This window comes from Paralichthys olivaceus, chromosome 2 (genome assembly GCF_024713975.1).
Source record: "Paralichthys olivaceus isolate ysfri-2021 chromosome 2, ASM2471397v2, whole genome shotgun sequence".
NCBI classification, from domain to species: domain Eukaryota; kingdom Metazoa; phylum Chordata; class Actinopteri; order Pleuronectiformes; family Paralichthyidae; genus Paralichthys; species Paralichthys olivaceus.
In genome coordinates, this window is record NC_091094.1 from 11562251 (window position 1) to 11587706 (window position 25456).

At 40.9% G+C, this 25456-nt stretch overlaps 3 protein-coding genes across 3 annotated transcripts in view; 2 read left to right on the forward strand and 1 right to left on the reverse strand.

Moving 5' to 3' along the window:
* The window catches only part of skib (v-ski avian sarcoma viral oncogene homolog b), a 31937-nt gene extending 24568 nt beyond the window's left edge, over window positions 1-7369 (forward strand). Inside the window, exons 2-7 of the mRNA XM_069535755.1 lie at window positions 3100-3213; window positions 3343-3446; window positions 3547-3782; window positions 4554-4828; window positions 4933-5163; window positions 5269-7369. Of these exons, the coding sequence (XP_069391856.1) occupies window positions 3100-3213; window positions 3343-3446; window positions 3547-3782; window positions 4554-4828; window positions 4933-5163; window positions 5269-5490 (1182 nt within the window). The 3' untranslated portion in view covers window positions 5491-7369. The remainder of the gene's footprint in view (window positions 1-3099; window positions 3214-3342; window positions 3447-3546; window positions 3783-4553; window positions 4829-4932; window positions 5164-5268) is intronic.
* A 1867-nt stretch (window positions 7370-9236) lies between these two features.
* Window positions 9237-18537, forward strand: plch2b (phospholipase C, eta 2b). Its single transcript, XM_069535823.1, has 21 exons — window positions 9237-9879; window positions 10787-10933; window positions 11785-12028; window positions 12248-12377; window positions 13335-13505; window positions 13582-13675; window positions 13761-13964; window positions 14067-14187; window positions 14260-14431; window positions 14530-14640; window positions 14718-14801; window positions 14919-15016; window positions 15118-15206; window positions 15325-15510; window positions 15619-15726; window positions 15806-15930; window positions 16023-16107; window positions 16199-16345; window positions 16565-16644; window positions 16736-17816; window positions 17930-18537. The coding sequence occupies exons 1-21, from the start codon at window positions 9552-9554 to the stop codon at window positions 17941-17943; spliced, it is 3819 nt and encodes a 1272-aa protein (XP_069391924.1). The 5' UTR covers window positions 9237-9551; the 3' UTR covers window positions 17944-18537.
* Window positions 18389-24474, reverse strand: LOC109638601 (glutamate receptor U1). Its single transcript, XM_020101658.2, has 10 exons — window positions 24182-24474; window positions 23955-24040; window positions 22277-22308; window positions 21987-22166; window positions 21515-21738; window positions 21123-21220; window positions 20829-21046; window positions 20503-20722; window positions 20172-20416; window positions 18389-19023 (listed from the first exon to the last, which is right to left on the reverse strand). Exons 2-10 carry the CDS (start codon window positions 24016-24018, stop codon window positions 18919-18921), a joined length of 1386 nt encoding a protein of 461 aa, XP_019957217.1. The 5' UTR covers window positions 24019-24040; window positions 24182-24474; the 3' UTR covers window positions 18389-18918.
* Between the last annotated feature and the right edge of the window lie 982 nt (window positions 24475-25456).

Sequence of the window (25456 nt, forward strand, 5' to 3'; positions counted from 1 at the left end):
TATTTAGCCTACAGGTTTGCTTTGAAACGCTCCCTCATTACAGGGCCTCAAAGAAATATCATACAATAGTGAGATGAAAAGGGCAATGCTTGAATGGAGTCTTAAAGGGGAGGCTGTACTTGGCCTTCAAGTATACATTCCTTCAGCTCAGTGCTTCCTCTGTGGTCCCGCTCCCCTGGCCCACCCCCCTCCCACTCAAGACTCAGTTCCCACAGGGGACACAGCCAAAGCAAACTCCTCCGACGAAGCCTCCCTCTCTTCGCAGGGAGAGAGAGACACACGCAGAGAGTGAGGGAGCGAGAGGGGGGAGGGGGGTTTGTCCTATCATCTGGCTCAATGGGACCTGCTAGGCAGTAGAATGTGTGAGGAGGGTGTTATGACTCTGTGGCCATGCTATGTCTATGATGTGGTGGTGAGTAAAGCCCGTGCGGCTGCTCTCCTGTGAGGTCAGTGTCAGATTTAGCCAGCAGGTCCCTTGTGGTGTCTGGGAGTGTCTGTTTTCTGACTCTATTATGTCTAGCACTCGTAGCTTTCCTGGAGCTGCAAACCTCAACGTAGAAATAGCAGCAGACGGACAGACATCCTTTGTCGGGAACACAACAGTCATGTCAGTAATTACAGAGTCTAATTACACCAGAGCAGCAGTTTCTTAGAAAACCACTGGCCTTGAGTCAGGCAGGTGAGGGGTCAATCACTGACACTGAGCCATACGTGCAGTCAGAGGGAGGTCTGGGGTTAGGAGACAGTAGCTAAAGCAAACAGTAGTTGTGCTGTGCATGAATGGGTGTGTGTGTAATGTGGTGACTGGTTAGACAGGTAGAGACATTTGTGAGTCAGGGAGATGCGAGGGGAGCGTCGAGACAAACACAGCACTTATATATGAAGCTACTACAGCCTGCAGTTCAAGAGCACTTTTAATTCATCAGAACAGCAGTGCAATTTATTATTATTTATAGCGATTGATTGATCTATTGATCGAATCGAGCAAAAATAATATTATCAATCTGAATCACTTTTTATTTATTCAGTTCTGTGTTCTCCTCTGCCAGGGAGAAATGTTGGCTATTATTTTTTTCTTTTATTATCATTATGCATAAAATGATAATGCAGAAAAGGTCTGACATTGTGAAAGAGGCTGAATTTGCAGCTCTTCTTCTCTTTATGAAGCTTTGTAGCAGGTTTTACCTCATTGTTTAGCTGCTTGACAGAAAATTTACTGATTTGGTTCAAGCTCACGGCTCCACAGCATTCTTTTTTTATTATCAGCTGGCAGCTGTTTTGGGTTAAAGGCATAAATAAAGACATGGAATTGAATAATTATGAATAAAATTACAAATAAACATCTAACAAAAATTATTATTGAAAAAATTACCAGCTTTGCAGCTTATAGAAATGGATAGGTATTAGGGAGATGGCATTGAAAGAAAGCTCTAATAACGAGCGGCCAGGTATTCCGCAGTTGCAGGAATTTTTTTTTGCAGTAAACTGTGGGGGGTCGGCCCTAGATTTATTGGTTTAGTCCATAAAATGCCAGAAAATGGTTTAAAAAACAGCCACTGTTTCCATTCAGATGATTTGTTTTGTTTCATTAACATTACAAAAACCTCCTCTATAATAATTAAAACTGTTAAAAGTTAAAGTCAAAACTTCTAACCTGAGAATAACTATTATTTTTGCTTGATAAATGACCTGAACACTTCATCATCATTACCATTAAAGCTCCTGCCATCATTATTAAAGCTCTCTAAACAGTTGACTATTGAAATACACTTTTTTCCGAACTACAGCCGACTTCAGTTTTCTGTTTCAGATCTGTGGTGCCAGACCTGACTAACACACTGTACCAGATACACATATGCATGTCTACACCCACAACCCGCTCACCTACCCACACAACACCCACTCATTGCTACACACACACACAAACACACACACACACATATTCACACAGCATCTGGATTTGTGTAAAAAAAAAAAAGCTGTGAGACATGATTCATTACCGACCAGGCTTCTCGCTTAATGCTAAATGAGGTTTGTCATTTCCATCTTGAGGTGATTACAGTACACAACGGTTAAGCTTTCACAACTACATGCAACCCTGCAGGAGTGTTTCCATTGAGGATTTTCGAAGGTAGACAGAGTAATCATTTGTCTTGAATCGCACATGCAGACGAGGAGATGGGAGTGTTTGCCTCTCCTGGAGGCAGAATATCATAGTAGTGAGTAAGAGCGAGGCAGGCAGGTCTACACTGGCCTCTGCGCCTGCCTAGGTAAACATATCCTCTGTCTGACAAGTGCAGACCTGAGGGCTGAGGAGGTTAGCTATCTCAACACATGACCCTGGAGCTTGTCTCTCACACACAGAGACAATATACAATATGCAAGAAAGAAGCTCCTGAGAGTCAGTATTTTGAGGCAGATGTGTCCCTCCCTAAAGTACAGTCTCTCTCATGTATCTGCAGCCCTGCATTAACATGCATCCCTCCCTGTACACTGCAATGCGATTGCTGTCAGATCAGAGTGCAATTACTTTAATTTGTCTCCATCTCTGTCTACCTCCGTCTGCCTCTGTATCGCAATATTTCTGTGGTTCGGGGAGTCGATCTGCTCCACCTGACGGCGCCTCTTCTGCCTGGCAGGGAGCAATGTAGCCCTACTGGCTGCCAGCCAGACCAGCTTGAGTGTCTGCTCAGCTCAAAGCCCTGCACGCACACACACACACACGCACACACAGGGACTTGCCAAGCTCAGAGACTGAACGCTTACACAGACACATCTTCTATATCCTCCTTCCCTCCCTGTGACTTCTCCACTGTTTTCTTTTTCTTCTGTTTTCCACCTCACTGTGACTCTCTGCTCTTGTCCTGCAAATATTAAACAAGACTGAGTTGAGAAACAAAAAAATTTTTGGGACACACTCATGTTCTGACAAATCCACACATTGCTTATGAATGATGCCATTTACAGTCATACAGTATCATTTTTAGAAGTTGTGGGCTCTTGAATTCTCCACAGTGCTCCATGATGTAATATCTGCACTTTATCTCTGCAGAGGATGATGATGATTAACCATCTATTCTCTCTCTCCTCTTCCCACAGTCTCCCAGCCCAGTCCCAGCCAAGAGGTCCAAATTCGACAAATTGCAATCTCCGTCTGCTGAAAAAGACAGGAAACCAGACTGGTTACAGTCATTGTCCAAGTCTGCACACAAGGTGAATCGTCGTGGAATCATCTGTGTTACCTGCCTTGTTAAATGAGTGTGTTCATCACAGCTGATTTAATGTTCCAGCTGTAGTTTACTGTGGGTTGATCCGAGCTTGTTGTTTCATTTGTTGTTCCAGGATCTGAAACAAGTCCAACTGAAACAGAGGCCCTCTGCTTTCCGCCCCTGGTCTCCTAAAGCTGCAGAGAAAGAGAAACCAGCCTCTCAGAGTGAGGCAGAGAGGTGAGTCATCCGAGAGCTGTAACAGTTTCAGTTTTTACAGGCATAATATCTGAACTCAGTAGAGTGAAATGTTGTAAATCTACCTCCACTGCTTCCATAGGTCCTATTCTAAGAATCAGGAGGCTTTGACGGATCCCAATCTGACACTCGCTCCCCTGGTCCATCCCAGGGAGAGTCCGGCTCCTGGCAGGGGACTGACAGCCATTTCCAGGCCGCCACAGGAGCTGCATAATGGAGACGTACAGCCTGCAGCACAACCGGCCTCTTCCAGTCCCAGCAAACAAGCTGACAACATGGACACCGATGGAGAGATTGATGTGGACGACTGCGATGATTGTGAGTACCACTCTTCACATGGAATGAAAGAGAAAGAATTCATCCCTCACAGGAGTCAGCCTATATAACACACACACTTTACAGTTACAACTTTTATCACACATGATCCCCACTGGAAATGAGCCATGGTAGAGCTGGTCTGGGGTGACTCCTGTGCAACTACGCCACCCGGTGTCAAATGGAAGAAGTGCAAGGGAAATTAAATTTGCTGTTATGTAGCAAAAAAAAATCCCTCTCTGTAATGTTGTGTGTTCAGTTCCACTGTGAAACTATTAAACCATCAAAGTTTCAGTATCAATGCTTTATCCCAGTCGAGCAGATGTACCCGAGAATTAATGATGCTGTTGCCATGGGATATAAAGGCAGAGTAGCTGAACTAATATATATAGATATAGATATATCCATACACATGAATAAGGTCTAACACCACATGTTACAATAAAGTATTAAACTATTTTGAATTTGGGCAGAGCTTGAAATTATTAAAAATACAGTAGAGAGGTAAATATAATGGATAAACTGTTACTCTTATTTTCTGACACTTGCATGTTGAGTTGCTTGAGGTGCCTGGGATTTAAGATTTTCATTGCCAACATGTACGCTGTATCTGTTGTGCAGATGACAAATAAAACCTTTGAACCTAAATGGTTGAAACATTTAGCTAAAAATAATTAACTTTGAACAAGAAAAATCCCACATTTACACGTTGCGTACTTCTTTGAGAAATATCACAACGTTCTTACATATTAATCTTTTCTCTCCCTCCTCTAGGTCCAGTGGCACCCTCTTCTTTGGCTTCTCCTCCGTCAGCTTGTACCAGCGTGTCTCAGACTCTCACCCCTCAGAGTGTCACTCGAGCTCAGGAGGGACCTGTCTGGCTGTCAGGGCCCGTTTGCCCGGAGATGGACTCCCTGAGACAGATGCTGTACGCAGGCCTGGACAGCAAAGAAGCTCGTGAGAAACTGCTGCAGGAGATTGTCAGGATGAGAGTGAAGCAGGAGGAAAAGCTGGCAGTTGCTGTACAAGCTAAACGCAGCCTACAGCAGGTAACACAGCCCTGTTCTTGTGAAGTACTACACTGCTGCGCAACAATAATCTGTCCATGAATATCAGTGTATGGAACATGAAATGATTCTGATGTTTTTCACAGGAATTGGAGTTTGTGAGGGTGGCTAAGAAAGGACGCCTTCGTGAGGCCATTGAAGCCAAGCGCAACCTGCGAAAGGAGATTGAACGCCTTCGTGTGGATTGGGAGAGAAAGATGAGGGACGCAGAGGAGTCGTGCGAGCGACTGAAGGGAGAGCTGGAGAGGGAGAGGCAGCTGCGAGTTTGTGACAAAGGCTGTGAGGCAGAGCGTCTCCGGGTCAAGTACTCTACTCAGGTGAGACGTCTGCAAGATGCCTGACCACTAACAGATAACAGATTATTGATCACGTCCTTTACATGTGTTTCATTTACTCTAACTGCTGTCTGTTGTGCTGTGCAGATGGAAGAGCTTCATGTGCAGCTCCAGCAAGCAGAATCTGACCGCGAGCAGCTGAGGCAGGAGCTCAAGCAGGAGAGAGAAGCTCGGCAGAGCCTGGAGAGCGTTGTTAAAGACCTGCAAATCCAGCTGGCGCTGCAGGCTGACAGCACCCCCCCCGGAGACCCCAACAACGTAAACACAGATAAACACAGACAGACCGCACAACTCACCAACGGATCCTAAAGTTGCACATTCAGAACTGGAGAAAAGGACTCAAAACAAAAGGAGCATGATTAAAGGACTTTGTTGCACCTCCTGTTATTGAAAAGAGGCTCGACAAAATGTCAGTTTTGTAAGAGGAAAAAAATCTGTCATATATAATATGATATGATATTACATGATATTATTATGACAATATATGAATATAATGACATTAACTGGAAAGTAGCATGATGTCTCAGCATGTTGTCGAGCATTAGAAAGACTTCTTCAGCGATGAACACATCTCTCCAGTGACGTCAGACATCTGACGCTGTCCACGGACTTTATTTTGGTATAAGCTATTCTACGATGTGCAAATATAGCCACATAACACTACTTGAATATGAAGGGAAGGAACAAGTTGCGCCTGGTGAAACATGAGCAGATGACGAAACTCTCGGTGCCACAGAATACTGGTACACTCAAAGGTGTCATTGCAGACCACTGGAAACAAGAGACACCAGTTTACCACTATTTACTTTTAATATCCGCTTGCTTTTTATAACTGTGTAGAGGATGTACTTTTTAAGAAATATTGCTTGCGCAGCACTGTTATTCCACAGGCAAGAAAAAAACATCCATATTCAAACATGTACGCGTGTATACGAGCTTGTCTACCTTTTGTATTTTATAAACCTGAAGTATTGGAGGTTACGTGGGCTTCCTTCAGGTCCACCACTGTTTAATGCTTTAGATATTTTATGGAAGTGTTACTTTGTAATATTATGATGCAACTTTATTTGTTGTTTGAACATTGTTTTTTTCCAGTAATGTTTTTTGCAACCAAATCATGTGATAAATGGTTAAAATTCTTGCCCACATTAGTGCAGTCTACAGATGCCCTTCTAAAAGAAAAAAAAACTTCAATAGCTGCCTGTATTTGTTGAAATGCGGTACTTCTGATTTTCTAATGAGTATTGTAAAATAATTTATATTCTATAATAATTTGCTGCCTATTAACAGAAAGCATTCATTTTTAGTCACTGGTTTTAGGCTCTTAAATCAACAAATGCTGTTTATATGAACAACATTTCTACATATATACAAAATATGGATATATATTTTTTTACTTTAAGAAAAGGAATTGCACTTTTTAAAGAAAAGAACCTTGCATTGTGCATTGTACTCCCTTCTACTTTTTTTTTTTAAATCACAAGTTAACATGAACTTGGAATTTAAGCATACTTTCTTTCCCTCAGTATCCTCTGATGTACATACGATGATATTGTAAATAAGATATTTGTTGGTATGTTTGCTTGCTCCAGACTTAAACTGATTGAATTATTTTTTGCTCTTACTTGAAACCAAAAAGAGACTATATTTGGATTTGCAATTTCAATGTCGTATCCCTGAATATCATTGCAATCACAGGGCATTTACCAGAATGGGTGGTAAACCATAAATATAGTCACGAACTTGACCTATCAGTAGAGTTTGTAGGTTTGAAACAGATTATAATTTCTCCCTTGATTTTGTTTATTTGAGAAGAATCTTTATTATTTGATGAATTATAGAGTATATATTACACCACAGACCAAAAACTGAAAAATGGATTTGAATTCTCTGCACCTCCAACCTCCCTTCAAATAGAGTAGAAGCGACACCTTTTCGTGGTTTCAACTTTAGGTGCTCTCGTATATATATAAATATATATATAGACAAGAAACACTTTTATGTCTTATCATTATGATACCCTCTCTCAGTATTTGTTGGGTACAGTGTAATAGCAATATCCATTTTGTTAGCTGATACTGTTGTAGTTTTGGTTTGGAAGTGGGGTTTCACTTGCCTCTTACAATGTTTTTGTTTTTCCTTTGAAAAACTTGTATAATACCCATTAAAATCTAAATCAATCCTACAAGGTGAGGAGTGTTTTTTTTTAATTTGTACCACAATGGAATCAGTGTTTATGCATATTTGTTGTTGTGTTTTAAGCCATGCCATAAGCTTAGCTCCAATATGGGCTCCATCAATTATTGAATGGATTCTCATAGTATTTTGTAATGATACTCATTTTCCACAGGGGATACCTGAGGCCGATCGTCTGACCTTTCCTCCAGTGCCACCAGCAGGTTGACATTTTTGGTTTGTAATTAAATTTATCAACAACAAATATCAAAGAAGCGTCTCAATGTCGTCCCACTTTCGAGAAATGAAGCCTAAATATCCCATATTCAGTCATGATTGGGGGATAGAACCATGGTATGGAACTACTTGAAGTACTACTTGTTTTTACAGCATCAAATAACTGATCAAAACCAAACTTAACAGAAATGACAGAAACCATCTTTGAGACAGATTTATGCTACATGTTTATTGACTTTTTAGTTTACTTTTTATGGAGGAGGTGGAGTTTATGACTTGGCAGCCAGCCACCAGGGGGCGATCAATACACTTTGGTTTGGGAGCTGTCATGTCATCCATATTTAAATACAGTCTATGTGGGGAGCAGGTTATCATTACACCTGGTACCACACATCAGCATGTTAGAGCATTTTCTCCATTTAAAAACTTTTTTTTAAACTCTTGGATAAAGAGTTTTTGTTTTTTGTGGATTATTCTTATTATGGACACTTTTGGTTATTTGACCTTTACCTATGTTTCCTTTTTTTCATTCTGTGTCCCACTTTGTGTTTCATTCTGTGTTCCACTCTGTTTTGATTTGTGTTTTATCCTGTTTAGATTTTGTCTAATTCTGTGTTCAGATATGTGTTTAGATTTGTTTCATTCTGTTTCCTGTTTTATTTTGAAAGTCTGATCTCCCTTGTGTTTCTGTTCGATTTACTTCCTGCCTTGATTTGTTTGTCCTGTGTCACCTGTCACTAGTTTGTCATCAGTTCAGTTTGTTTTTAAGTCAAGTCCTCAGTTCTGTCTTTATCGAGTTGTATGTAAGGTCATGGTCTTAGTTGCTGTCAGTTTGCCTCCTGTGGTTCCTGCCTTGTTTTTTTTTTCATGGACAGTTTGAGTTTTGTTTCTTCCTGGGCCTGCCCCTTGTTTTGAGCTGGAATAAGTTCTGTTTTTTGTAATTGGATCTGCCTCACTCCTACATTTTGGGTCCACCGGCCTAAATATCCCAGAACTCTTTAGGTAACGATGCTGCATTCCATCTAAAACGAGACTCTGGTATTGTTTTTTGGGCCGTCTCTCTGGAAGAGCTCACAAGGAGCTGCAGCTATTGTCAATGTTAGAAATTCCTTCTGTGCTTTTCAAAATATCCTCAGGAGATCAATGTCTATTGTCTCATACCACCACATAAACAATTAATTTATGTAATAAAAGTATAAATATATATAATAAAATAAATGTATAGTTTGTCTCACCCTGACAGGTGCAGCAAAGAATAACAGACTAAAACCGAAAGCTTAAAATACCAAATATAGTGACTCTACTAATACATAACAATGGATCTTCTTTTATATGCTTTAGTGACATGATGTAGATAAATGTGTACATGTACTGTGTGTGTCTCACAGTTTCCTCTAGGGGGAGATATTTGCATACAGTTGAGAGTTGGTTTGTTCCTGCTTGTTAATCAATTGCAACAGTGTGATATAAATCCATATACAGTCTGTCCTTACCACAGTTTATTGATTTATTATGATTTCTATAAACCCAATGATGATAGGGACAGCCATGAGTGTAGTTAAATTAACTCATGAACCCTTCCGTTATTACTCTGGTTCCTCAGCGGCTTACTGCTTGCGTGGAAATCCCTCCATGAGAGCAGGGCTGACGCCTCACTCCAGGATTACAGCTTGAGGAAGATTTAGTGACTGACACATGTTGCACACTTCTTCTCTGCAAACCTTCTCTCGGTGCAAGAGAAAAATAAATAAAGAGTCTATGGCTGGATCACTGAGCACAGGATGATGAAGAGTGAACCTTCACAATGGGAATATTGTTCCCTGATCCTATATGGGAGGATTTTACCTGGTAGATGAGGATGAAAGACGCTGTCCGGTGAACAACATTTTTCTGAAGAGCCCAGCAGAATGAGGGGGAAGATGGGTTCATGTGGACTAAATGGGACTGGATAGAGTCAAATGTCCGATTCAGGGATGAACAGCAACCCAGCGATGGCCCCTCTGTCTCCAGGACTGAGTGGCAGCATGCCGCTGTCCTCCATGTCACCCAAGAAGACCACCTTTCAACCCCTGGGGTCTCTGTCATCAGGGATGTTTTCCCCCTCGCTGGCTAGGGGCTCCTGCCATCAGGTGAAAGAGGCCTCTGGCTACTTGAACTCCCCCAGCACATCCATCATGAGCTCTCCAAAACTCTGGCAGAAAGCATCCATATCTAGACTGGCAGAGGAGTTTTTCTGGATTGGGGGCAGCGTGGTTGCACAGCCTAAATGGAGGCTAGGTCAAATAGGTAAGACTCGGTGTTGACTCATGAAATGATTTTGCCTGAAAACACTCACAGTAGTGCAGAATATCACTAAAATCTTCTGCAAACTGAAGAGGGCTTTTTAAATGTATGACATTAATGTGCTATTCTAAAACCCTGACCTCAATTTGGCATTTTTGCCATGTTATGCTCTTGTAAATGGGCAAAATGTGGGCGTTTCCACATTTACCAGAGGAGAAAAGCAGGGGAACTGGGAGGCCTGTGAGTAGATAATGGGCATATGGAGAGTAGACAATCCTTTAGGATTAGCCTGAATGATGTGCCAGGTTGCGTCATGTGTAGCTGAGCTACAGATTACAAACAAAGGTTACCTGCTCTCAGCACACAAAACAAATGCAATGCTTCACAGTGAAGACGGGTGGCCTGGGCGTTAGAATAAAATAGTTGGATGTGATGTGCTGTATAGCCATGAAAGCACCCTTCAGACTTCAACAAAACCGTGTGGAGATATTATTTAAACTCTTGCGAGGCGGCTGATAATTGATTGGCTTGGGTTTTCAGACAATGATCATTTCAGGCCTGTGTGTCTTTTCCCTCTTGTGCCTCTCACCATCAACACATTAACAGTTCCTTAAATCCATTTGTGACGCAGCCTATAATCCCAAACAAGAGCTACATGGTAAACCTCCATTTGTCTTGGTTGCTTCATGGATTTTTTTGAATTAGTCATAATAGCTCCCTGCACAAAACCACAACACATGTAGACTCGCTGCAATTTCTAATGGCACTTTTGACCAAAGAACTGCACCTAATGGGCAATATTAAACACATACATGCTACATTTTACTTAAAAACTGAATCTGATGTTTGGGTTAGAGTTTGACTGTTCTGACCATTTGATAAAAAAAAGTCTCCTTGTGCTCTTGTGCAGTGGAAAGGTGTATGTGCACCATGCAGGCTGGCACTCAGATGACCAAACTGAAGGGGAAGAAGAAAGGTTTGGTCCGCTTCTTTTACCTGGACGAGCACAAGTCCTGTGTCAGATGGCGGCCCTCCAGGAAACACGACAAGGCCAAAAGTGAGCCATCAACACTCTGTATTTACAGAGCTGAACATCAGAATATTAATTTCTCTGTGATGCACTTTGTGGATGGAAACTCTTTATCACTGATCACATGAGAGAAGCTGCTGTAAAATCACCATCACTAATCAACCAATTAGATCTATCAAAGATTAGGAGAAGAATAAATAGACTGAACCATGTCTTCTCTCAGTAGGGCTGTAGAATCCTGTTGTCCTTCCCTCTGTCTAGGTTAAGCTTGCACGTTAACCTTTTTACTATATTTTGAGAGGTATCAATGTAGAGGCATCAACAAATACTCTGATACCTCTGATCAAAAATCTATTACATTTTTACTCCTGTTTGCATGGTGTTGTGTTGATAAAAGCAGTATTCATATTCATAAATGTAGCAATAATAAAATTGTACTATTGTGTTTAATGCGACAAGATGTAAAAAGTTTGCTAAATAGCTGCTGATTTGATATATATGTTGTAAAGATTTCCTTTTTATATGAATATATGAGGAAAATCTATTTGCAAAAGCATGCCTGAACTCTATATGTATATAGTCCATCATAAAGCTCTTTAATAGTCCTGGATATTTAAACAAAGAAACTGTGCATCACATTCAAAAACATTGACAGGTTTTCTGCAGGTTTCGACCTTCAACAAGTTAAATTTAAGGCTGTTTTTAGACTATAATGAATACAATTAAAGACATTACCCATGGGTTAAAAAAAGTATTTCAAGCATTTCAGTCTATCAACAGAGTCTACGGATAATCACTGGAACTGAGCCCACAAGAAATTGATTTAAAAAAGTGCAAAGCTCTATTTGACCACTTCAACCTTACTTCCTCTGTTTCAGTAACTATTGATTCAATCCATGAAGTCTGTGAGGGGAAAAAATCTGAGATCTTCCGGAAGTACGCAGACAACCGCTTCGACCCAAACTGCTGCTTCAGTATTTACTATGGGGAGCGAGTGAAGTCCCTGGACCTGGTCTCCACTAACGCAGAGGAAGCCCGCACCTGGATCACTGGGCTGAAATACCTCATGGCTGGTATCAGCGATGAAGACAGTTTGGCCCGGCGGCAACGAACACGCGATCAATATCCTTTTTTCAACCCAGCAGGCACATGTTGAATCTCTTAATGACAATAGTTTAAACCCCTCATTTCATTTTCAACTGGTCAAATAGCCTAAAAGTTATGATAAAAACGAAAAAATCTGAATTAAACAACTGGACAAATCATACAGGAAGTTGAGAATAGTCTGACAGAAGAACACATATGAACTTACCCGATCATGATCCTTAACTGCAGCCTCACGTGGCTACAGCAGACTTTCTCTGAGGCCGACAAAAACGGAGATGGCACTTTGAGCATCGGAGAAGTTCACCAACTGCTCCACAAACTCAATGTGAACTTACCCAAACAGAAAGTCAAAGAGATGTTTCAAGTAAGACTTACATCCACCATCCACATCTATGACCCACTCAATGCTACCTCTGAGTGTTTGCTTGTTTAGTAATCTAGTATCACTATTGTTCTAACCACAAAACATAATTAAGCTACACGATTTAGCTACTAACTTGACTGTGTTTTGTACAGCAGCTGAGAACTATGCTAACAGACTCAGACGCCATGCAAACAGCCCTGTGAGGCTGCAAATATTGAGCAACACCTGTGCTATGCACTGTAAATGCTGGTTCGCTGGTGTTAACATGTTCGCCATCTTTGTTATTCATGCTAGCATGCTAATGTTTGCTAATCAACCAAAGTGTAGCTTGAGGATAATTTTGTTGTGCGTGTATTTGTCATTAATCAAAGTATCGGACAAATTGGAATTTTGACCTGTTTATAGCAATTTCATAACAAAATGCCCAATATCTGTTTAGACATTTTACTCAAAGCCACAAATGTCAAACCCATAGTGAGGTTAGAAGGAAATACAGGAAAACCAGTTCTGCATTATACCAGGACCATAATCATATTTGTATTTTAATGTCATGGCAAGTTTTTAATACATTCCATTCTGCAACAAAGTGGACTGACAAACAGACCAACAATCCCATTTACAGAGTCTCACTATGCTGTTAGCATGGCTAAGACAAAAGAATGGAGCTAGAACCAGCCGAAAAATATGTATAGACAGTATTTTGGCAGGACTGAGTATCACAGGAAGACCATATGGTAACTGCTGAACAGATGGCTTCAGCTGCACTGCAATATTTTTTTTAGTTCAGTAGCTCACTGTCCTCGCTTCCTGATGATGATAGCATCCTCATGTTTGATGTTGACAGACATGTATCGTTCAGATGGGTGTTGTATTTTCTTTGGCAGGGTGGTTACATCAAATCAAACGTACTGAGAGAGTTGACTCAGGCTGATTCAACACTTTTGTCTCTTCCTGTAGGAGGCAGACACAGATGACAACCAAGGCTCTCTGGGCTTTGAAGAATTTTGTTTGTTCTACAAGATGATTTCCACACGCAGAGACCTCTATCTGATAATGATCTCCTATAGCAACCAGAAAGAAGTCATGGATCTCCACGACATAGCACGCTTTCTGGAACATGAACAGAGGGTATAAAAAACTGAGCAAAAAACATCACCATTATTTGCATCAGTTAAGATGATTTCTGATAATGTTTAATCCACAGATGCGAGGCCTGGCCAAAGAGTATCTAGTTGACATAGTGGCAAAATTTGAGCCATGTCCTGAGAACCTGCAGCGTACGGTACTGGGTATCGATGGTATGTCAAATGCACATACTTGCATCACATCAAACGACATCAAGTTCAAATAAAATCGCTGGCCTAAAACTATTTTTCCCTTCAGGTTTCACCAACTACATGCGGAGTCCTGCAGGTGACATCTTCAACCCTGAGCACAATCAGGTGAACCAGGACATGACACAGCCTCTGTGCAACTACTTCATTGCCACATCACACAACACCTACCTGACAGGAGACCAGCTACTGTCTCAGTCCAGGGTGGAAATGTATGCCTATGTTCTCCAGGCAGGCTGTCGCTGTGTGGAGGGTAAGAGCCTGAAAAAGAAGAGGCTCAGCTATCATTACGTTAAATTCATCTCAACAGAGGTCTCACAGTTCAGATAACGTTTTTTTCTCTCTGCTCTTTCAGTGGACTGCTGGGATGGACCCGATGGAGAGCCCATTATCCACCATGGTTACACCTTGACATCCAAAATCCTCTTTAAAGATGTTATTGAAACGATCGACAAATATGCGTTCACGAAATCACAGTGAGTTTCACAACCTATAACAGTTAATAGCATCAGTAATTAAAGTAACACCCCCTCAACCCTCCATCCCAGGTACCCAGTGATCTTGTCCATAGAGAACCACTGCACTGTGCCTCAGCAGAAAAAGATGGCAGAGTACCTGAAAGAAGTGCTGCAGGACAAACTGGACCTGTCCACTGTCAATGTGCATGACTGCAAGAAGCTGCCCTCCCCTGAGATACTGAAAGGAAAAGTTCTAGTGAAGGTAAAGTTGTTGTCAGCAACACTCTTTTCTCGATTAAGTGACAAAAGGGACAAAGAACTAAGTGCCTATTAACTAAATAATTGATTGGTGTTTTTCAGGGAAAGAAGCTGCCGGCAAACCTCGATCCTGATGCTGAGGAAGGTGATGTGTCTGATGAAGATACTGGTGATGAGGATGAGGAAGAGGAGGAAGATGAAGATGACCCACAGGCAAGTGAAACATCAATGGATGGGTTGTGGTTGGTTGGTTTGTTGGCTTGCTAATGTATTATCTTTGACTGTTTCAGGATGGCAATATTTTTACTTCTACAAATCAGCCCAAGAAGAAGAGACGATTAGGCAGATCGATCATGAGGAGCTTCAAACGAAAGGTTGACAAATATTATAATACTATCTTCCTTCCACTTAATTTTTACACCAATAAAAATGCAAATAATACATTTGAAAGCTTACTATAGACTATAGTCTAAAATATTTAAATTTTTCAGAGGAAAAAGAGAATTCGAGTGAAAAACAAGTCAATGTCTGATGGAGAATCAGACTACAGCAGCAGCAGGGAAAGGACCCAAATTGTTTACCACCCAAAGTAAGACTATTAATCATTGAATTTAGATGTTTTAGCAATCTAATGTTCCTTGTGTTTCTTATACTTTTCATTAAACTGTGTATCTGTAAATGTCCCATCAGGAAGAGGAAAACAATGAGGCTGTCTCGAGCTCTGTCTGACCTGGTCAAATACACAAAATCTGTTCGTGTCCACGACATAGGAACACAAGGTAAATTCAAGAGAAATCTAAGCCAACATCCAACTTTTCTGCATATATTTATCCTTATTTAAGACTATTCATTGTGAGTTTTGAAAATGGATGCTTGATGCTATTTTGTCTCTGGTAGCGTTTGTGAACAGTTGGCAGGTATCGTCCCTCAATGAGACCGTTATGAACCAGATCTTACAGCTGAAGCCAGGTGAGCTGGTGCGTTTCAACCAGCGCCAGCTCCTCAGAGTCTACCCATCCAACTACAGAGTGGACTCCAGCAACTTCAACCCTCAACCATACTGGAATACAGGATGCCATATGGGTCAGACCATCAGAGACTATAGCAGTGCCCCGTTTTAGAAAAATAACAAAACGATTTCTGTTTTTTAATGTTGCAGCTTTTCATTTATATGTATTTTTTTGATTTTAGTTGCGATGAACTATCAAACAGAGGGACGCATGCTCGAACTGAACCGAGCCAAGTTCTCAACCAATGGAAACTGTGGTTATATTCTGAAGCCTAAGTGCATGTGTAAAGGTATGTGTATGATGCAGTCTGTGAGGAACGAATGGCAGCTGTGATTATGTCAAGACATAAAACATTTTGTTTTGATCAGCTGCCTTTAACCCCATGTTGGAGGATCCTCTGCCGGGACATAGAAAGACACAGTTAGTGCTAAAGATCATCAGTGGACAGCAGCTTCCCAAACCTAAAGACTCCATGTTTGGGGACAGAGGAGAGGTGAGGTCAAAAATATCAGACATGGCAACATTATTATTATGAACCCTTAAAAACTTTTTTCTCAAAAATCATCCATGTTTTTAACCTTTCAGATTATTGATCCCTTTGTAGAGGTTGAGATCATCGGTCTAAGTAATGATTGTTCCAAGCAGCAGACCAGGGTCGTGGATGATAATGGTATCTTTGCACAATCTGTCTGCAAATTAGGGTCAGCCGTACCAAGTTTGTGCTTTTCAGTCTGTTTAATTTCCCCTTTATTGTCACTCAGGTTTCAACCCGATGTGGGAGGAGACCCTCGTCTTCAATATTCAAATGCCACAGATCGCCCTGGTGCGTTTCCAGGTGTGGGATCATGATCCCATTGGGCGAGATTTCATTGGACAGAGGACTGTGGCTTTCACCAGTATGATGCCAGGTACATGACATAGAAAGATCAGTTTGCTCTGGGTAAAAGTTAAATTAATTATACAAGACCTGCTGCACCCAGGCAAAAGAAAGTCTCACACAAAACCCTTCATAAAAATAGGGTTTGTCATTTTTACACTTCGCTAACTCCATGCAATAAAACAAATCATTATATTTCCAAAAACCTTGAACTAATATTGTGAATCAATTTTTTATGCTAAATTTGCAGGTTATCGGCATGTGTACCTGGAGGGGATGGCAGAGTCATCCATTTTTGTTCATGTTGCTATCAATGATATAACAGGAAAGGTGAGCTTTTTCAAAATCATAAACATACATATCCTATTTCAGCTTAATTTGGGAAGTATCTAAAAACCTTTCTGTGTACTTTACAAAACAGATCAAACCCTCTAATGCAGTGCAAGCTGCCAGAAAACACATCCAAAAAGCAGCTCAGAAGCACATGAAGGGTCCTCTACGGCAGCCGTCTCTGGACTTCTCCGTCCAGTCCTCGGAAGATGGACGTGCTCTGTATTTCCGCAAGGATCTGGATACCATCTCTCAGGACAGCAGGAATGGGGAACTGTCTTTTCTGGTACAAGGGCCAGCAGCCAAGGGTGCCATCCACAAAGGGACCATGAGCGAGCCAGTGAGGCGTGCTCACAGAGTTAAAATTCATGAACCAGTCGAGACAAGGAGAGGAATCTTCAGCCGGATGTCCTCCACTGACTCCCACTACATGGGGGCTGCTCCCTGTGTGATAGCCGAGAGCTTTGACCTTGAGACCTCTTCCCAGGCTTCATGTCCAGACGGTCCTGCTCCAGACAGCCAAAATCCAATTCAAGAAGAAGCAGAGAATGAACTTCATGAACCACCAAAGTCAAGCTGTGCAGAGCAGGAGACCCTTCACACATTAGAAGCAGAGGAGCCTAAACAATCAGACAAATTACCACTAGAACCAGAAACTGGTACAGAACCTGAAAAACCACCACAAACTCCAAGTTCAACTGATTCAGTCCCTCAGCATCAGCCTGTGCCACAGCCTCTTAACCAGCCTGAAGCCAAATCTACTCCACTTATCCCTCCACCATCCCCTGCCAGGGTGAGACGGACCCTGGAGGCTCCAGCCACCCCCCGACCATTCACCCTGATACGGACAAAAGCCCGCTCACGTAGTTGCCCTCGAAAACCAACTACCTCCCCTCACATGGTGAACCACAAACCTGTTTTCCACTGGCAGACGCATCGTGCACCAAAATATGGCAGCTACAGTAACCAGGTGAAACAGGTACCCAACGGTCTCTGCCTGTCAGACAGCACATCAGGCAGCAGCGGCGGAAGCACAGACAGCCTGGAGTTTGTGCCCTCCTGCGTGCCAGCCGACGCAGGGCAACGTGAAGGGACTCTTCAGAGGGAGATGAGGGCCCTGTTTGACCAAAAGATTAGAGAAATCCACTGCAAATCACCACTTTTTCTGGATGGTGAGTCATGACTCAATTGGGATTCATATTTGGAAAATAAAATAACAACATATACAAAAGTCAAGTGGTTTTATTAAATCCTGGTTTTTGTTTTTAACTTTTGTGTGTTTTAGATACCGCAGATTAAATTTGAGACTTCAAAGACAATATTCTCCTTCAGATGAGGAAGACGAGCAACAACAGCAGCAAAAAGGTGTGCAAGAGAACATACATAAGCTGTACTTATACTGCAGCAACTTTCCCAAGGGACAGGAAAAAATTGCAGGAACTCCATGCATTTCCACCAAAGGGACCAGGGTATAAATTAAGTTCTGGGAAAATATTTTTACCCTCCAAAAAATCCCTGGTCATTATCTCCTGCATTACTGGCACCTGGTGGATTGGAGTGGAACAGATTGTCATAGCCATTGGTCAGGCTAATTTGCCTAATCTCAGTCATTTGGCCATGATGGAAAACATGTGAAAACATTTCCTATGACTAAAAGTTCCAGAGATTTTTCCCAAAACAAACAAGACAGAGTCATAAAGCAGTTGTGACTTACTTTCTAGATACATGAAGACATGAAGCAGAGTTACACAGTTAAACTTTTTATTATTTTAGGCCTGCTGTGATGTTTACAATCCACACTGTTGTATTCATGCTGTTCATGTTTACAGACAGGTTTTATGCATGTAATCATTTTTCAAAATAGTTTGTTGATTTCATTTGATGCCATTGCCAACTGAGTCATAAAGAGGTTACTTAGAAACACATGATCACTGTTAGTCATTTTGTCAAGCATAAACATAGATCATTTCAACAAGTGTTTTCATAGAATTTAAACTATGTTTGCTTTTTCATTCAAACTGTAGCATTTGTACTAATTTCAATAAACTGATTATTTAATAAAGTTTAATTTTTTTTAATAAAGAGATTTTTTTGTTGTTGTAAAGGTTATGAAGTTCAAAACCCAATGTTAAATTGATGTTATGATTAATGTAAATAAATCAGGTTTCTGTTAAATATTGGAATTAATTGTGAAAAATAAATCACACAAGTTAGAGGACAGAATCAAAGTTTTGTTGCTGTCCTTAAAACAAATTTCTGACATCAACATAATGTCTATGCTTTTTCTTTGTCCTTCTCTACATTTTCCTGGGGTGTGTTTGCATTGATTGTCCTCAAGCGCAGACGCAGTTCTTCATTCAGCACAGTGCAGCAGGACTTCTGAGGGAAGGACATGTTAATATAAACAAAAGTGAAACAAATCACTTAATTAATACATGGATTTATTTAGTGTAAATGTTCCAAATAACACTCATACCAAGAAGCAGCTTGCAACAAGAAACAAAACTCATTTAAAATTATTCATTAAAGTCAAACAGCGGTAAAGTACTTTTTGTAGACACTTCTTTTCACGTTCTATCGAACTTTGGGGAACTTGAATTTTAATGCCTATCAACCATTAAACATGAATATAATAATATATCACTGAAATGTCTGGCAACAGATGACTTAGCATCGTAATTCTCATAGTTATGTCCATACATTAGAGTTTTTGGCATTTCCAATTTATCTTGTCCCTTGTGCCAGAATCTTGGAGGGGACTCAAAGGCTTTGGTAAATATTTGGGTCTATTGCCAAGATATGAAAGTGTTTATGAAACCCATATGAAAGAGATTTAGAAAAAGAGCTGTACGTAGACACAAAAGTTACAAGTGCTCCTTTAATAGATTGTTACCGGATGTTCATTGATCACACTCGATTTGTTTCGCTTTGCTAAAGGTTCAGTCAGGAACACTTTGTCATGATTTATCCATTTATTGCACAATGGGAATATAGTTATTATTGGCGCTGAAGGCTCCATTCTTTGGATGTTCGCTGGATTAGCCGAGCAGCGTGCTGAGATAAAATAGGGAACATGTGGGCGTAGCAGGCAAGGTGCATTTGTTTAAGATGAATATCGTTTACCACAACCATGTTTGGACTCTGTGCTAAAAAGGTGGAGGCTGGGGTGGTGGACGCAAGTTGCCGGCAGCAGCTGAGCAGGGATCAGTGAGGATGATGTCGTATTTAAAGGGACCGCTTTGGTGAGAGAATGGACTGTGATTGGTGGGTGACTGATGAGCACCCATAAACCTATCAGCAGCTGACAGCTTATGACAGCTGAGCACATGACTCTGTGTCCTGCATGAACTAACGCAATGCTTCATTTTTATCGAACAAGAATTTGCTACAAACATGCGCCTCAAAGCATCCACACAAAGGTTTGGCTTGTGTGTGGAAGAGTATGACTGTAAGGTAGTGTCTTTTGCATTTGAGTGTTTTGATGTGTTTTTAGCAAGAGTGTGGTTTATGAGTGCACTTGAACATACCCTCTGCTCCCCTGCACTCCTGCGACTCTTGGATGTGAGCTCTTGGATGGCCAGCAGTGCTCCTAACCCCAAGCCCAGAGAAAGAACCAGGAACATCCCCTTGAGGCTGTGCAGGTGAACGGCTGAAGACTTGGCCTTGTCTGCGATGCAACTGCTGGCCCACCACTTGCTTTGCAGGTAAGCCAGCTCTCCAGCCTCACTCAATTGAAGGATGGCTACACTGAGGTTCTTTATCAAGGGGGAACCTTGGAGAAAATGATCCGTTTAATTTTAGCGACACCATTTTTAAAAATTACCATATTTCTTGAGATTTGAAAGTGAGCAGCCTCACCAAGAGACGTAGCAATGCTGTATCCTCTCATCCCGATGATTTCATGAGCTCTGACCAGTTCGCAATGCCGTGCTACTGCCAAGTCCAGGGAGACAGACTCTCCGATAAAAGCAAAGTTGCCCTTTTTTGCTCGCCGGACCCCTTCGTCCATTGATGACACAAAGCTCTTTGTTCTCTCCATGTGCTCATAGATTCGACGATACACTGGGTTGTTTGAATTCTGGGTGAAAAAAAATATCGGGGGGAATAAAAAATGAGATTAGAGATCCATTGCACCAGAGGTCATTAAGTCTTAAAATCTGAGAGATCAACATCCTTATTCTCACCTTAAAGAAGGCAAGGGTGGACGATCCAGCCAGGCAGCCATACTCTGTTGTGTCCTGATTGGCCAAGTCCTCAAACCCCTTCACCATCAGCTGAGGGGACTCCTGGCTCTTAGAGGAGCTGAGGTTGGAGAAATAACAAGCCAGGAGGACGACAGTGAATAACCACCAGCTGCAGCAGACAACACGCCCTGACAAAGCTCTGGGGTGAGGACCAACGCCTGAAAACAAACAAAAAAACACAAATGAGCCTCTTGTGAAATTGTGATCTCAACTTGTTGTAGTTTCTGGTTTTACCTTGAAGAGTCAGAGCTCCAGCTGTGTACCACAGACTGTGGAGGAGGCTGAATCTGTTCTCTTCAGTCTGAGGCTGACTCCACTCACATGGACTGAGTCTGCAGTCATAAAAAAAGATATATTCAATATTTATGTAACAGCAATGCTAGCAAAGAGAGGAATTATTAGCATAAAAATAAAAACATCCCATTATCCTAATCAAATTACTCTGGTTTTGAACATCATTGGAAACATTTTGCATAAGGTGAAAAAAACAAGTGAACAAAATACATAACGTAGGTCTAGTCGTTTTTATACATGTAATGCATTTCCACATATTATATCTTTAAATTCACATATAATGACATCCAGAAATATCTGTATGAATCACAAATTCAACTAGTATCACCAACCTGGTGACTATAAAGATGCTTGCAGCTGTCCCCAGATAGGCAATGAGGATGCCAATCCAGGTCTCAGCCGTAAAGGGTGAAAGGAAATCGAAGATGCCGGATTCCTCTGAGATGTCCTTCCTCAGTAGGATGCTGATTCCTGTCTGCATGAATGGTTTGGTCATGCCCACAGCTTTCTCTCGAGCTGCAGTGAGAGTTAGTGGAGCGATTGCAAGATCTGCTTCCTGTAGGGAATACATAAATACATTTGACATGTGTAAAACAGTATAATAGGCTATGCAGTGTATTTTTAGAAAATCCATGAGGGCTTAAGGAGTTTTTAATTTCACCAACAACCTTGTTCACGCCACTTATTTTTCCTTATTCCAAATGCATCAATTGCAAATCACAGATGCCAGCTGGGTAATTTAAGTTTATGCAGAGTGCTTTCCTGGCCCATGACCTCTTCAAATGTCAGTTTTCATGTACTCACCCCTCTCACCACCTCTCCAATCATCCCATTCCAGTTGCCGTTGTCATCCTGCCGGCCATACGAACTATCTTTCACCAGCTGCACTCTGTACTTGAGGCCCAGTTTCTTGGCTACTTCAGACAGCAGGTCCATACAAAAGCCTTCCAGTTGAGAGCCCTTGGAAACTGTATATGGCTCTTGCTATAAGGGAACATGTCAAAAGTCAATCAGTGCAATGTAATTAATCTTCAGTCTTGTATTCACAAGAATGTAATGGTTAAGCACGAAACAGAAAGGAATAGATGAACTACCTTTATTGTTGTGATTCTCAGCTCTGTTGGCACTGAGCGTGAGGGAGGAGGACAAGGAACAAGGACAAGGAGTTAGTTCAGATCAGTCGCTCACCAACCTTTTTTCAAAGCAGGTGTTGTTTTATGGGCTGTTAACTGCAGCTTGACTGCATATCTAACAGGGTTTTAGTGGCGAGTGTGATTTAGTTCTAAGGATTTCAATGCTGTGCAGTTGGTCAGCTGGTTGCACCACCACCTTGTTAGAAGGATAAACAAGAAATAAGAGCTTGAATCCTACTGACTTGGGTGATCCCCTGGCCTTATTATCCAGCTCCACCTGCAGCCATGTCTTCACGTATCTAGTGAAATATCTTAAAATCTACTAAATGGATTGCCACACATGATTTTGGTGATTTGAACGTTCCTGCATTTGCATTAAGTTGAATGCATTGCAAAAGGAGAAAGTGTCGGTGTAGGGCTTTGCTTATGTTTTGGGTATTTATTGCTTAGTTTTTTTGTTTTAAAATGTTAGAAAATGTCTCTACTTATAATATCTGTCTGCAGTGAAAAGTTTATATTATGTACATTTGCCTAGTTTTATTTCTTTTTTGTACTTCCACTTATCAGCTTATTTATTATTATCTTATCTTACTTATCTATCTTAGAAGGTGTCAATTGTATGTCATTCTCTTTTTCATGAGATAAAATATTATTAAAAATGTAAAATAAATAATTAAAAGCACCATCCATTATGTCTTGGCTGCAACTGAACAGTTGGGATGGTGTCAGGAGGCGACAGCAAAATATTTAAATACATTACAGTAAAAGAGTAACTCCATGTTTTATTTTTCACCCACAAACATTCCACAGACCTGATTCATCAGAGACCATTTTCACTCTCTAATCTGATATGCTGATGTGTCTGAGGTGGATTTTGTGGATGCATGTTTTTGATCTTCTTGTCACAACAAGTTTCCGGTATCCTGGCGATTTGGCCACTCTCTTCTTCTACAAAAAAGTTTGTAGACTTCAATCTTTTTAGAGCAGTGTGTCAATTCAAAGAGTCTCAATGCCATGGCACTGTGAGATGGGAGGGCAGTCAAAGAGTATCAAAAGCCTCAATTCAGGCCAAGCCCTCAGGGATCCGTCGCCACAGGCTGATCCTGACAACCGTCAGATCCTCCTTTTCAAAAGATGACACGTAGACAAGCTCTTCAAACCCCTGTCACTGTTTGGCCAATTCGAACACAGAGTCTTTGTTTGTTCCATACACTTGATTTATTACCATTTTTTGTTTGAGTTTCAACTGGCTTGCTTCCTCGTGTTGTTTTTCTACAAGAGTTGGACAGGATGTGGCGCTACACTTTGATATTCATCCCATCAGACACTTTATGTATTTATGTCTTGTCAAGCCTGAAAAACTTTTATCAAAGCCAACAGTGAAAACATTAGAATATTTGGCTGAGGAAAAAATCTGCCACCACAATGAAATACAAACACAGAGAGTGGGTGAAACTTCATAATAAATATCAGTATACATAGATAAAAGCTTATTTTTAGAAATATTTCTTCTATTAAAATCAGTCTGCTCTGCACTGCACATTCTCTCACTTTCATTTGAGTTCTCAAAAGAAAAACTCAAATTACATCTAATCTGCTATTACTCAGTAAAAACCAGAAGTCAATGATATTTTCTTACCTGCAGTGCACAATCCCATGTCCATGAAAAACCCACAAGACAACACAAAGAACCCAAAGAGCATCTTGTCTGTGCTGATTTGCTGCCTATGAGTTATAAAGACAATCAGTGATGGTGCATCGCAAGGATAAACATAAATTAAAAAATAATAACAAAGATGTGGATCAAGTCATCATATTAAATTGATTAATGCTGACAATCAAACATGAGATCGATGGACTTATTACCTGACGAGAGTCCAAGATGTGACTGCTGGATTGGCACGTCAGGCTTCAGACTGACCCCAGTGAGCGATGCAGCGTGATGAGAAGGTTTTCACATTCAAATGTGTAAAGATGACCAACTAAGTGTTTGTGGGAGGAGAAAGTGTCAGAATTTTGAAGGGATGGGGAGAAGCAGCATGAAGTATGATACAGCCTCCACTGTGGATTGAAGTGTGATTATTCATACTAGAAATACCCATGTAAAACCCATAATTCACATCATATTGTTAGAATATCATATGTTTTATGAGGTTTTTTTTACATATGAGGATGAAAAATGTTAAATATTTGAAGCTCAGCATTCATGCAGTGTATGTCACACTCACAGAATATATACTGCATACAGTAACACCTTTATTATTCAGGGTAGTTTTACTGACGTTCCACAGTTTGACCTGTTGGACACTGAGCTGCTCCACTGAGTCAGGGGGAGTCACAGAGGTGTTGATGTAGGAGGACCAGACACTGATTTTTTCACTCGTACCACAGATTGAATCCTGCTGTTTGTTCCAGTCACATGCTCACTTCTCGAACATAACGACCACCAATGAATTCAAATAAAGCTCCTGGCATGGCAAAATGATTTTATCTCAGAAATGGCACACAATCATCTTGTAATTTGAATAAGTGCATCTTCTCCTGCCAGTGACTGAAGTTAATTTAGCAAAAATCATTGTTGGCTTTGATAGGCCTCACACCCACAACATCCTGCTATCAAATCTAGAGATACTGAACCATGAGGTCAGAAAATAAACTGTAGTTACTCTAGTGGAAGATTGTTTTTATCAACTCATTAAAGGGTTAGGGTTAGGGTTAGGAAGTATAAGGAATGAATGTGAATGTGTATATTTTATTACTGGTTTAACTGATCAGTTGGGCTTTTTTGTAGATGTTTATGATCTCAACTCTTTTTCAATGGATTCTGCACACAAACATTAAATCACCTACACATATACATTTAATTTGTTGTTTTATTATTATTTCATTAAATCCACCTTTAAAGAGACTTTGACCTCATCCTGTAAGCCTGTTAAAATTCCCAGAAATCCTACTGAGACTGGGACATGATCTCATTGTGATGATGTAACATAGTAAAAGTTAACAATGCAAATCAATTTTACATGTCAGGTTAGTTCATAAATGTAACTTAAGTTTACACAGGCTCTCTGTGTGTCCATAAATGCAGTGACAAACTTATAGCTTACAGCTTCATCAGCTGACGGAGATGGATCTGTAGTG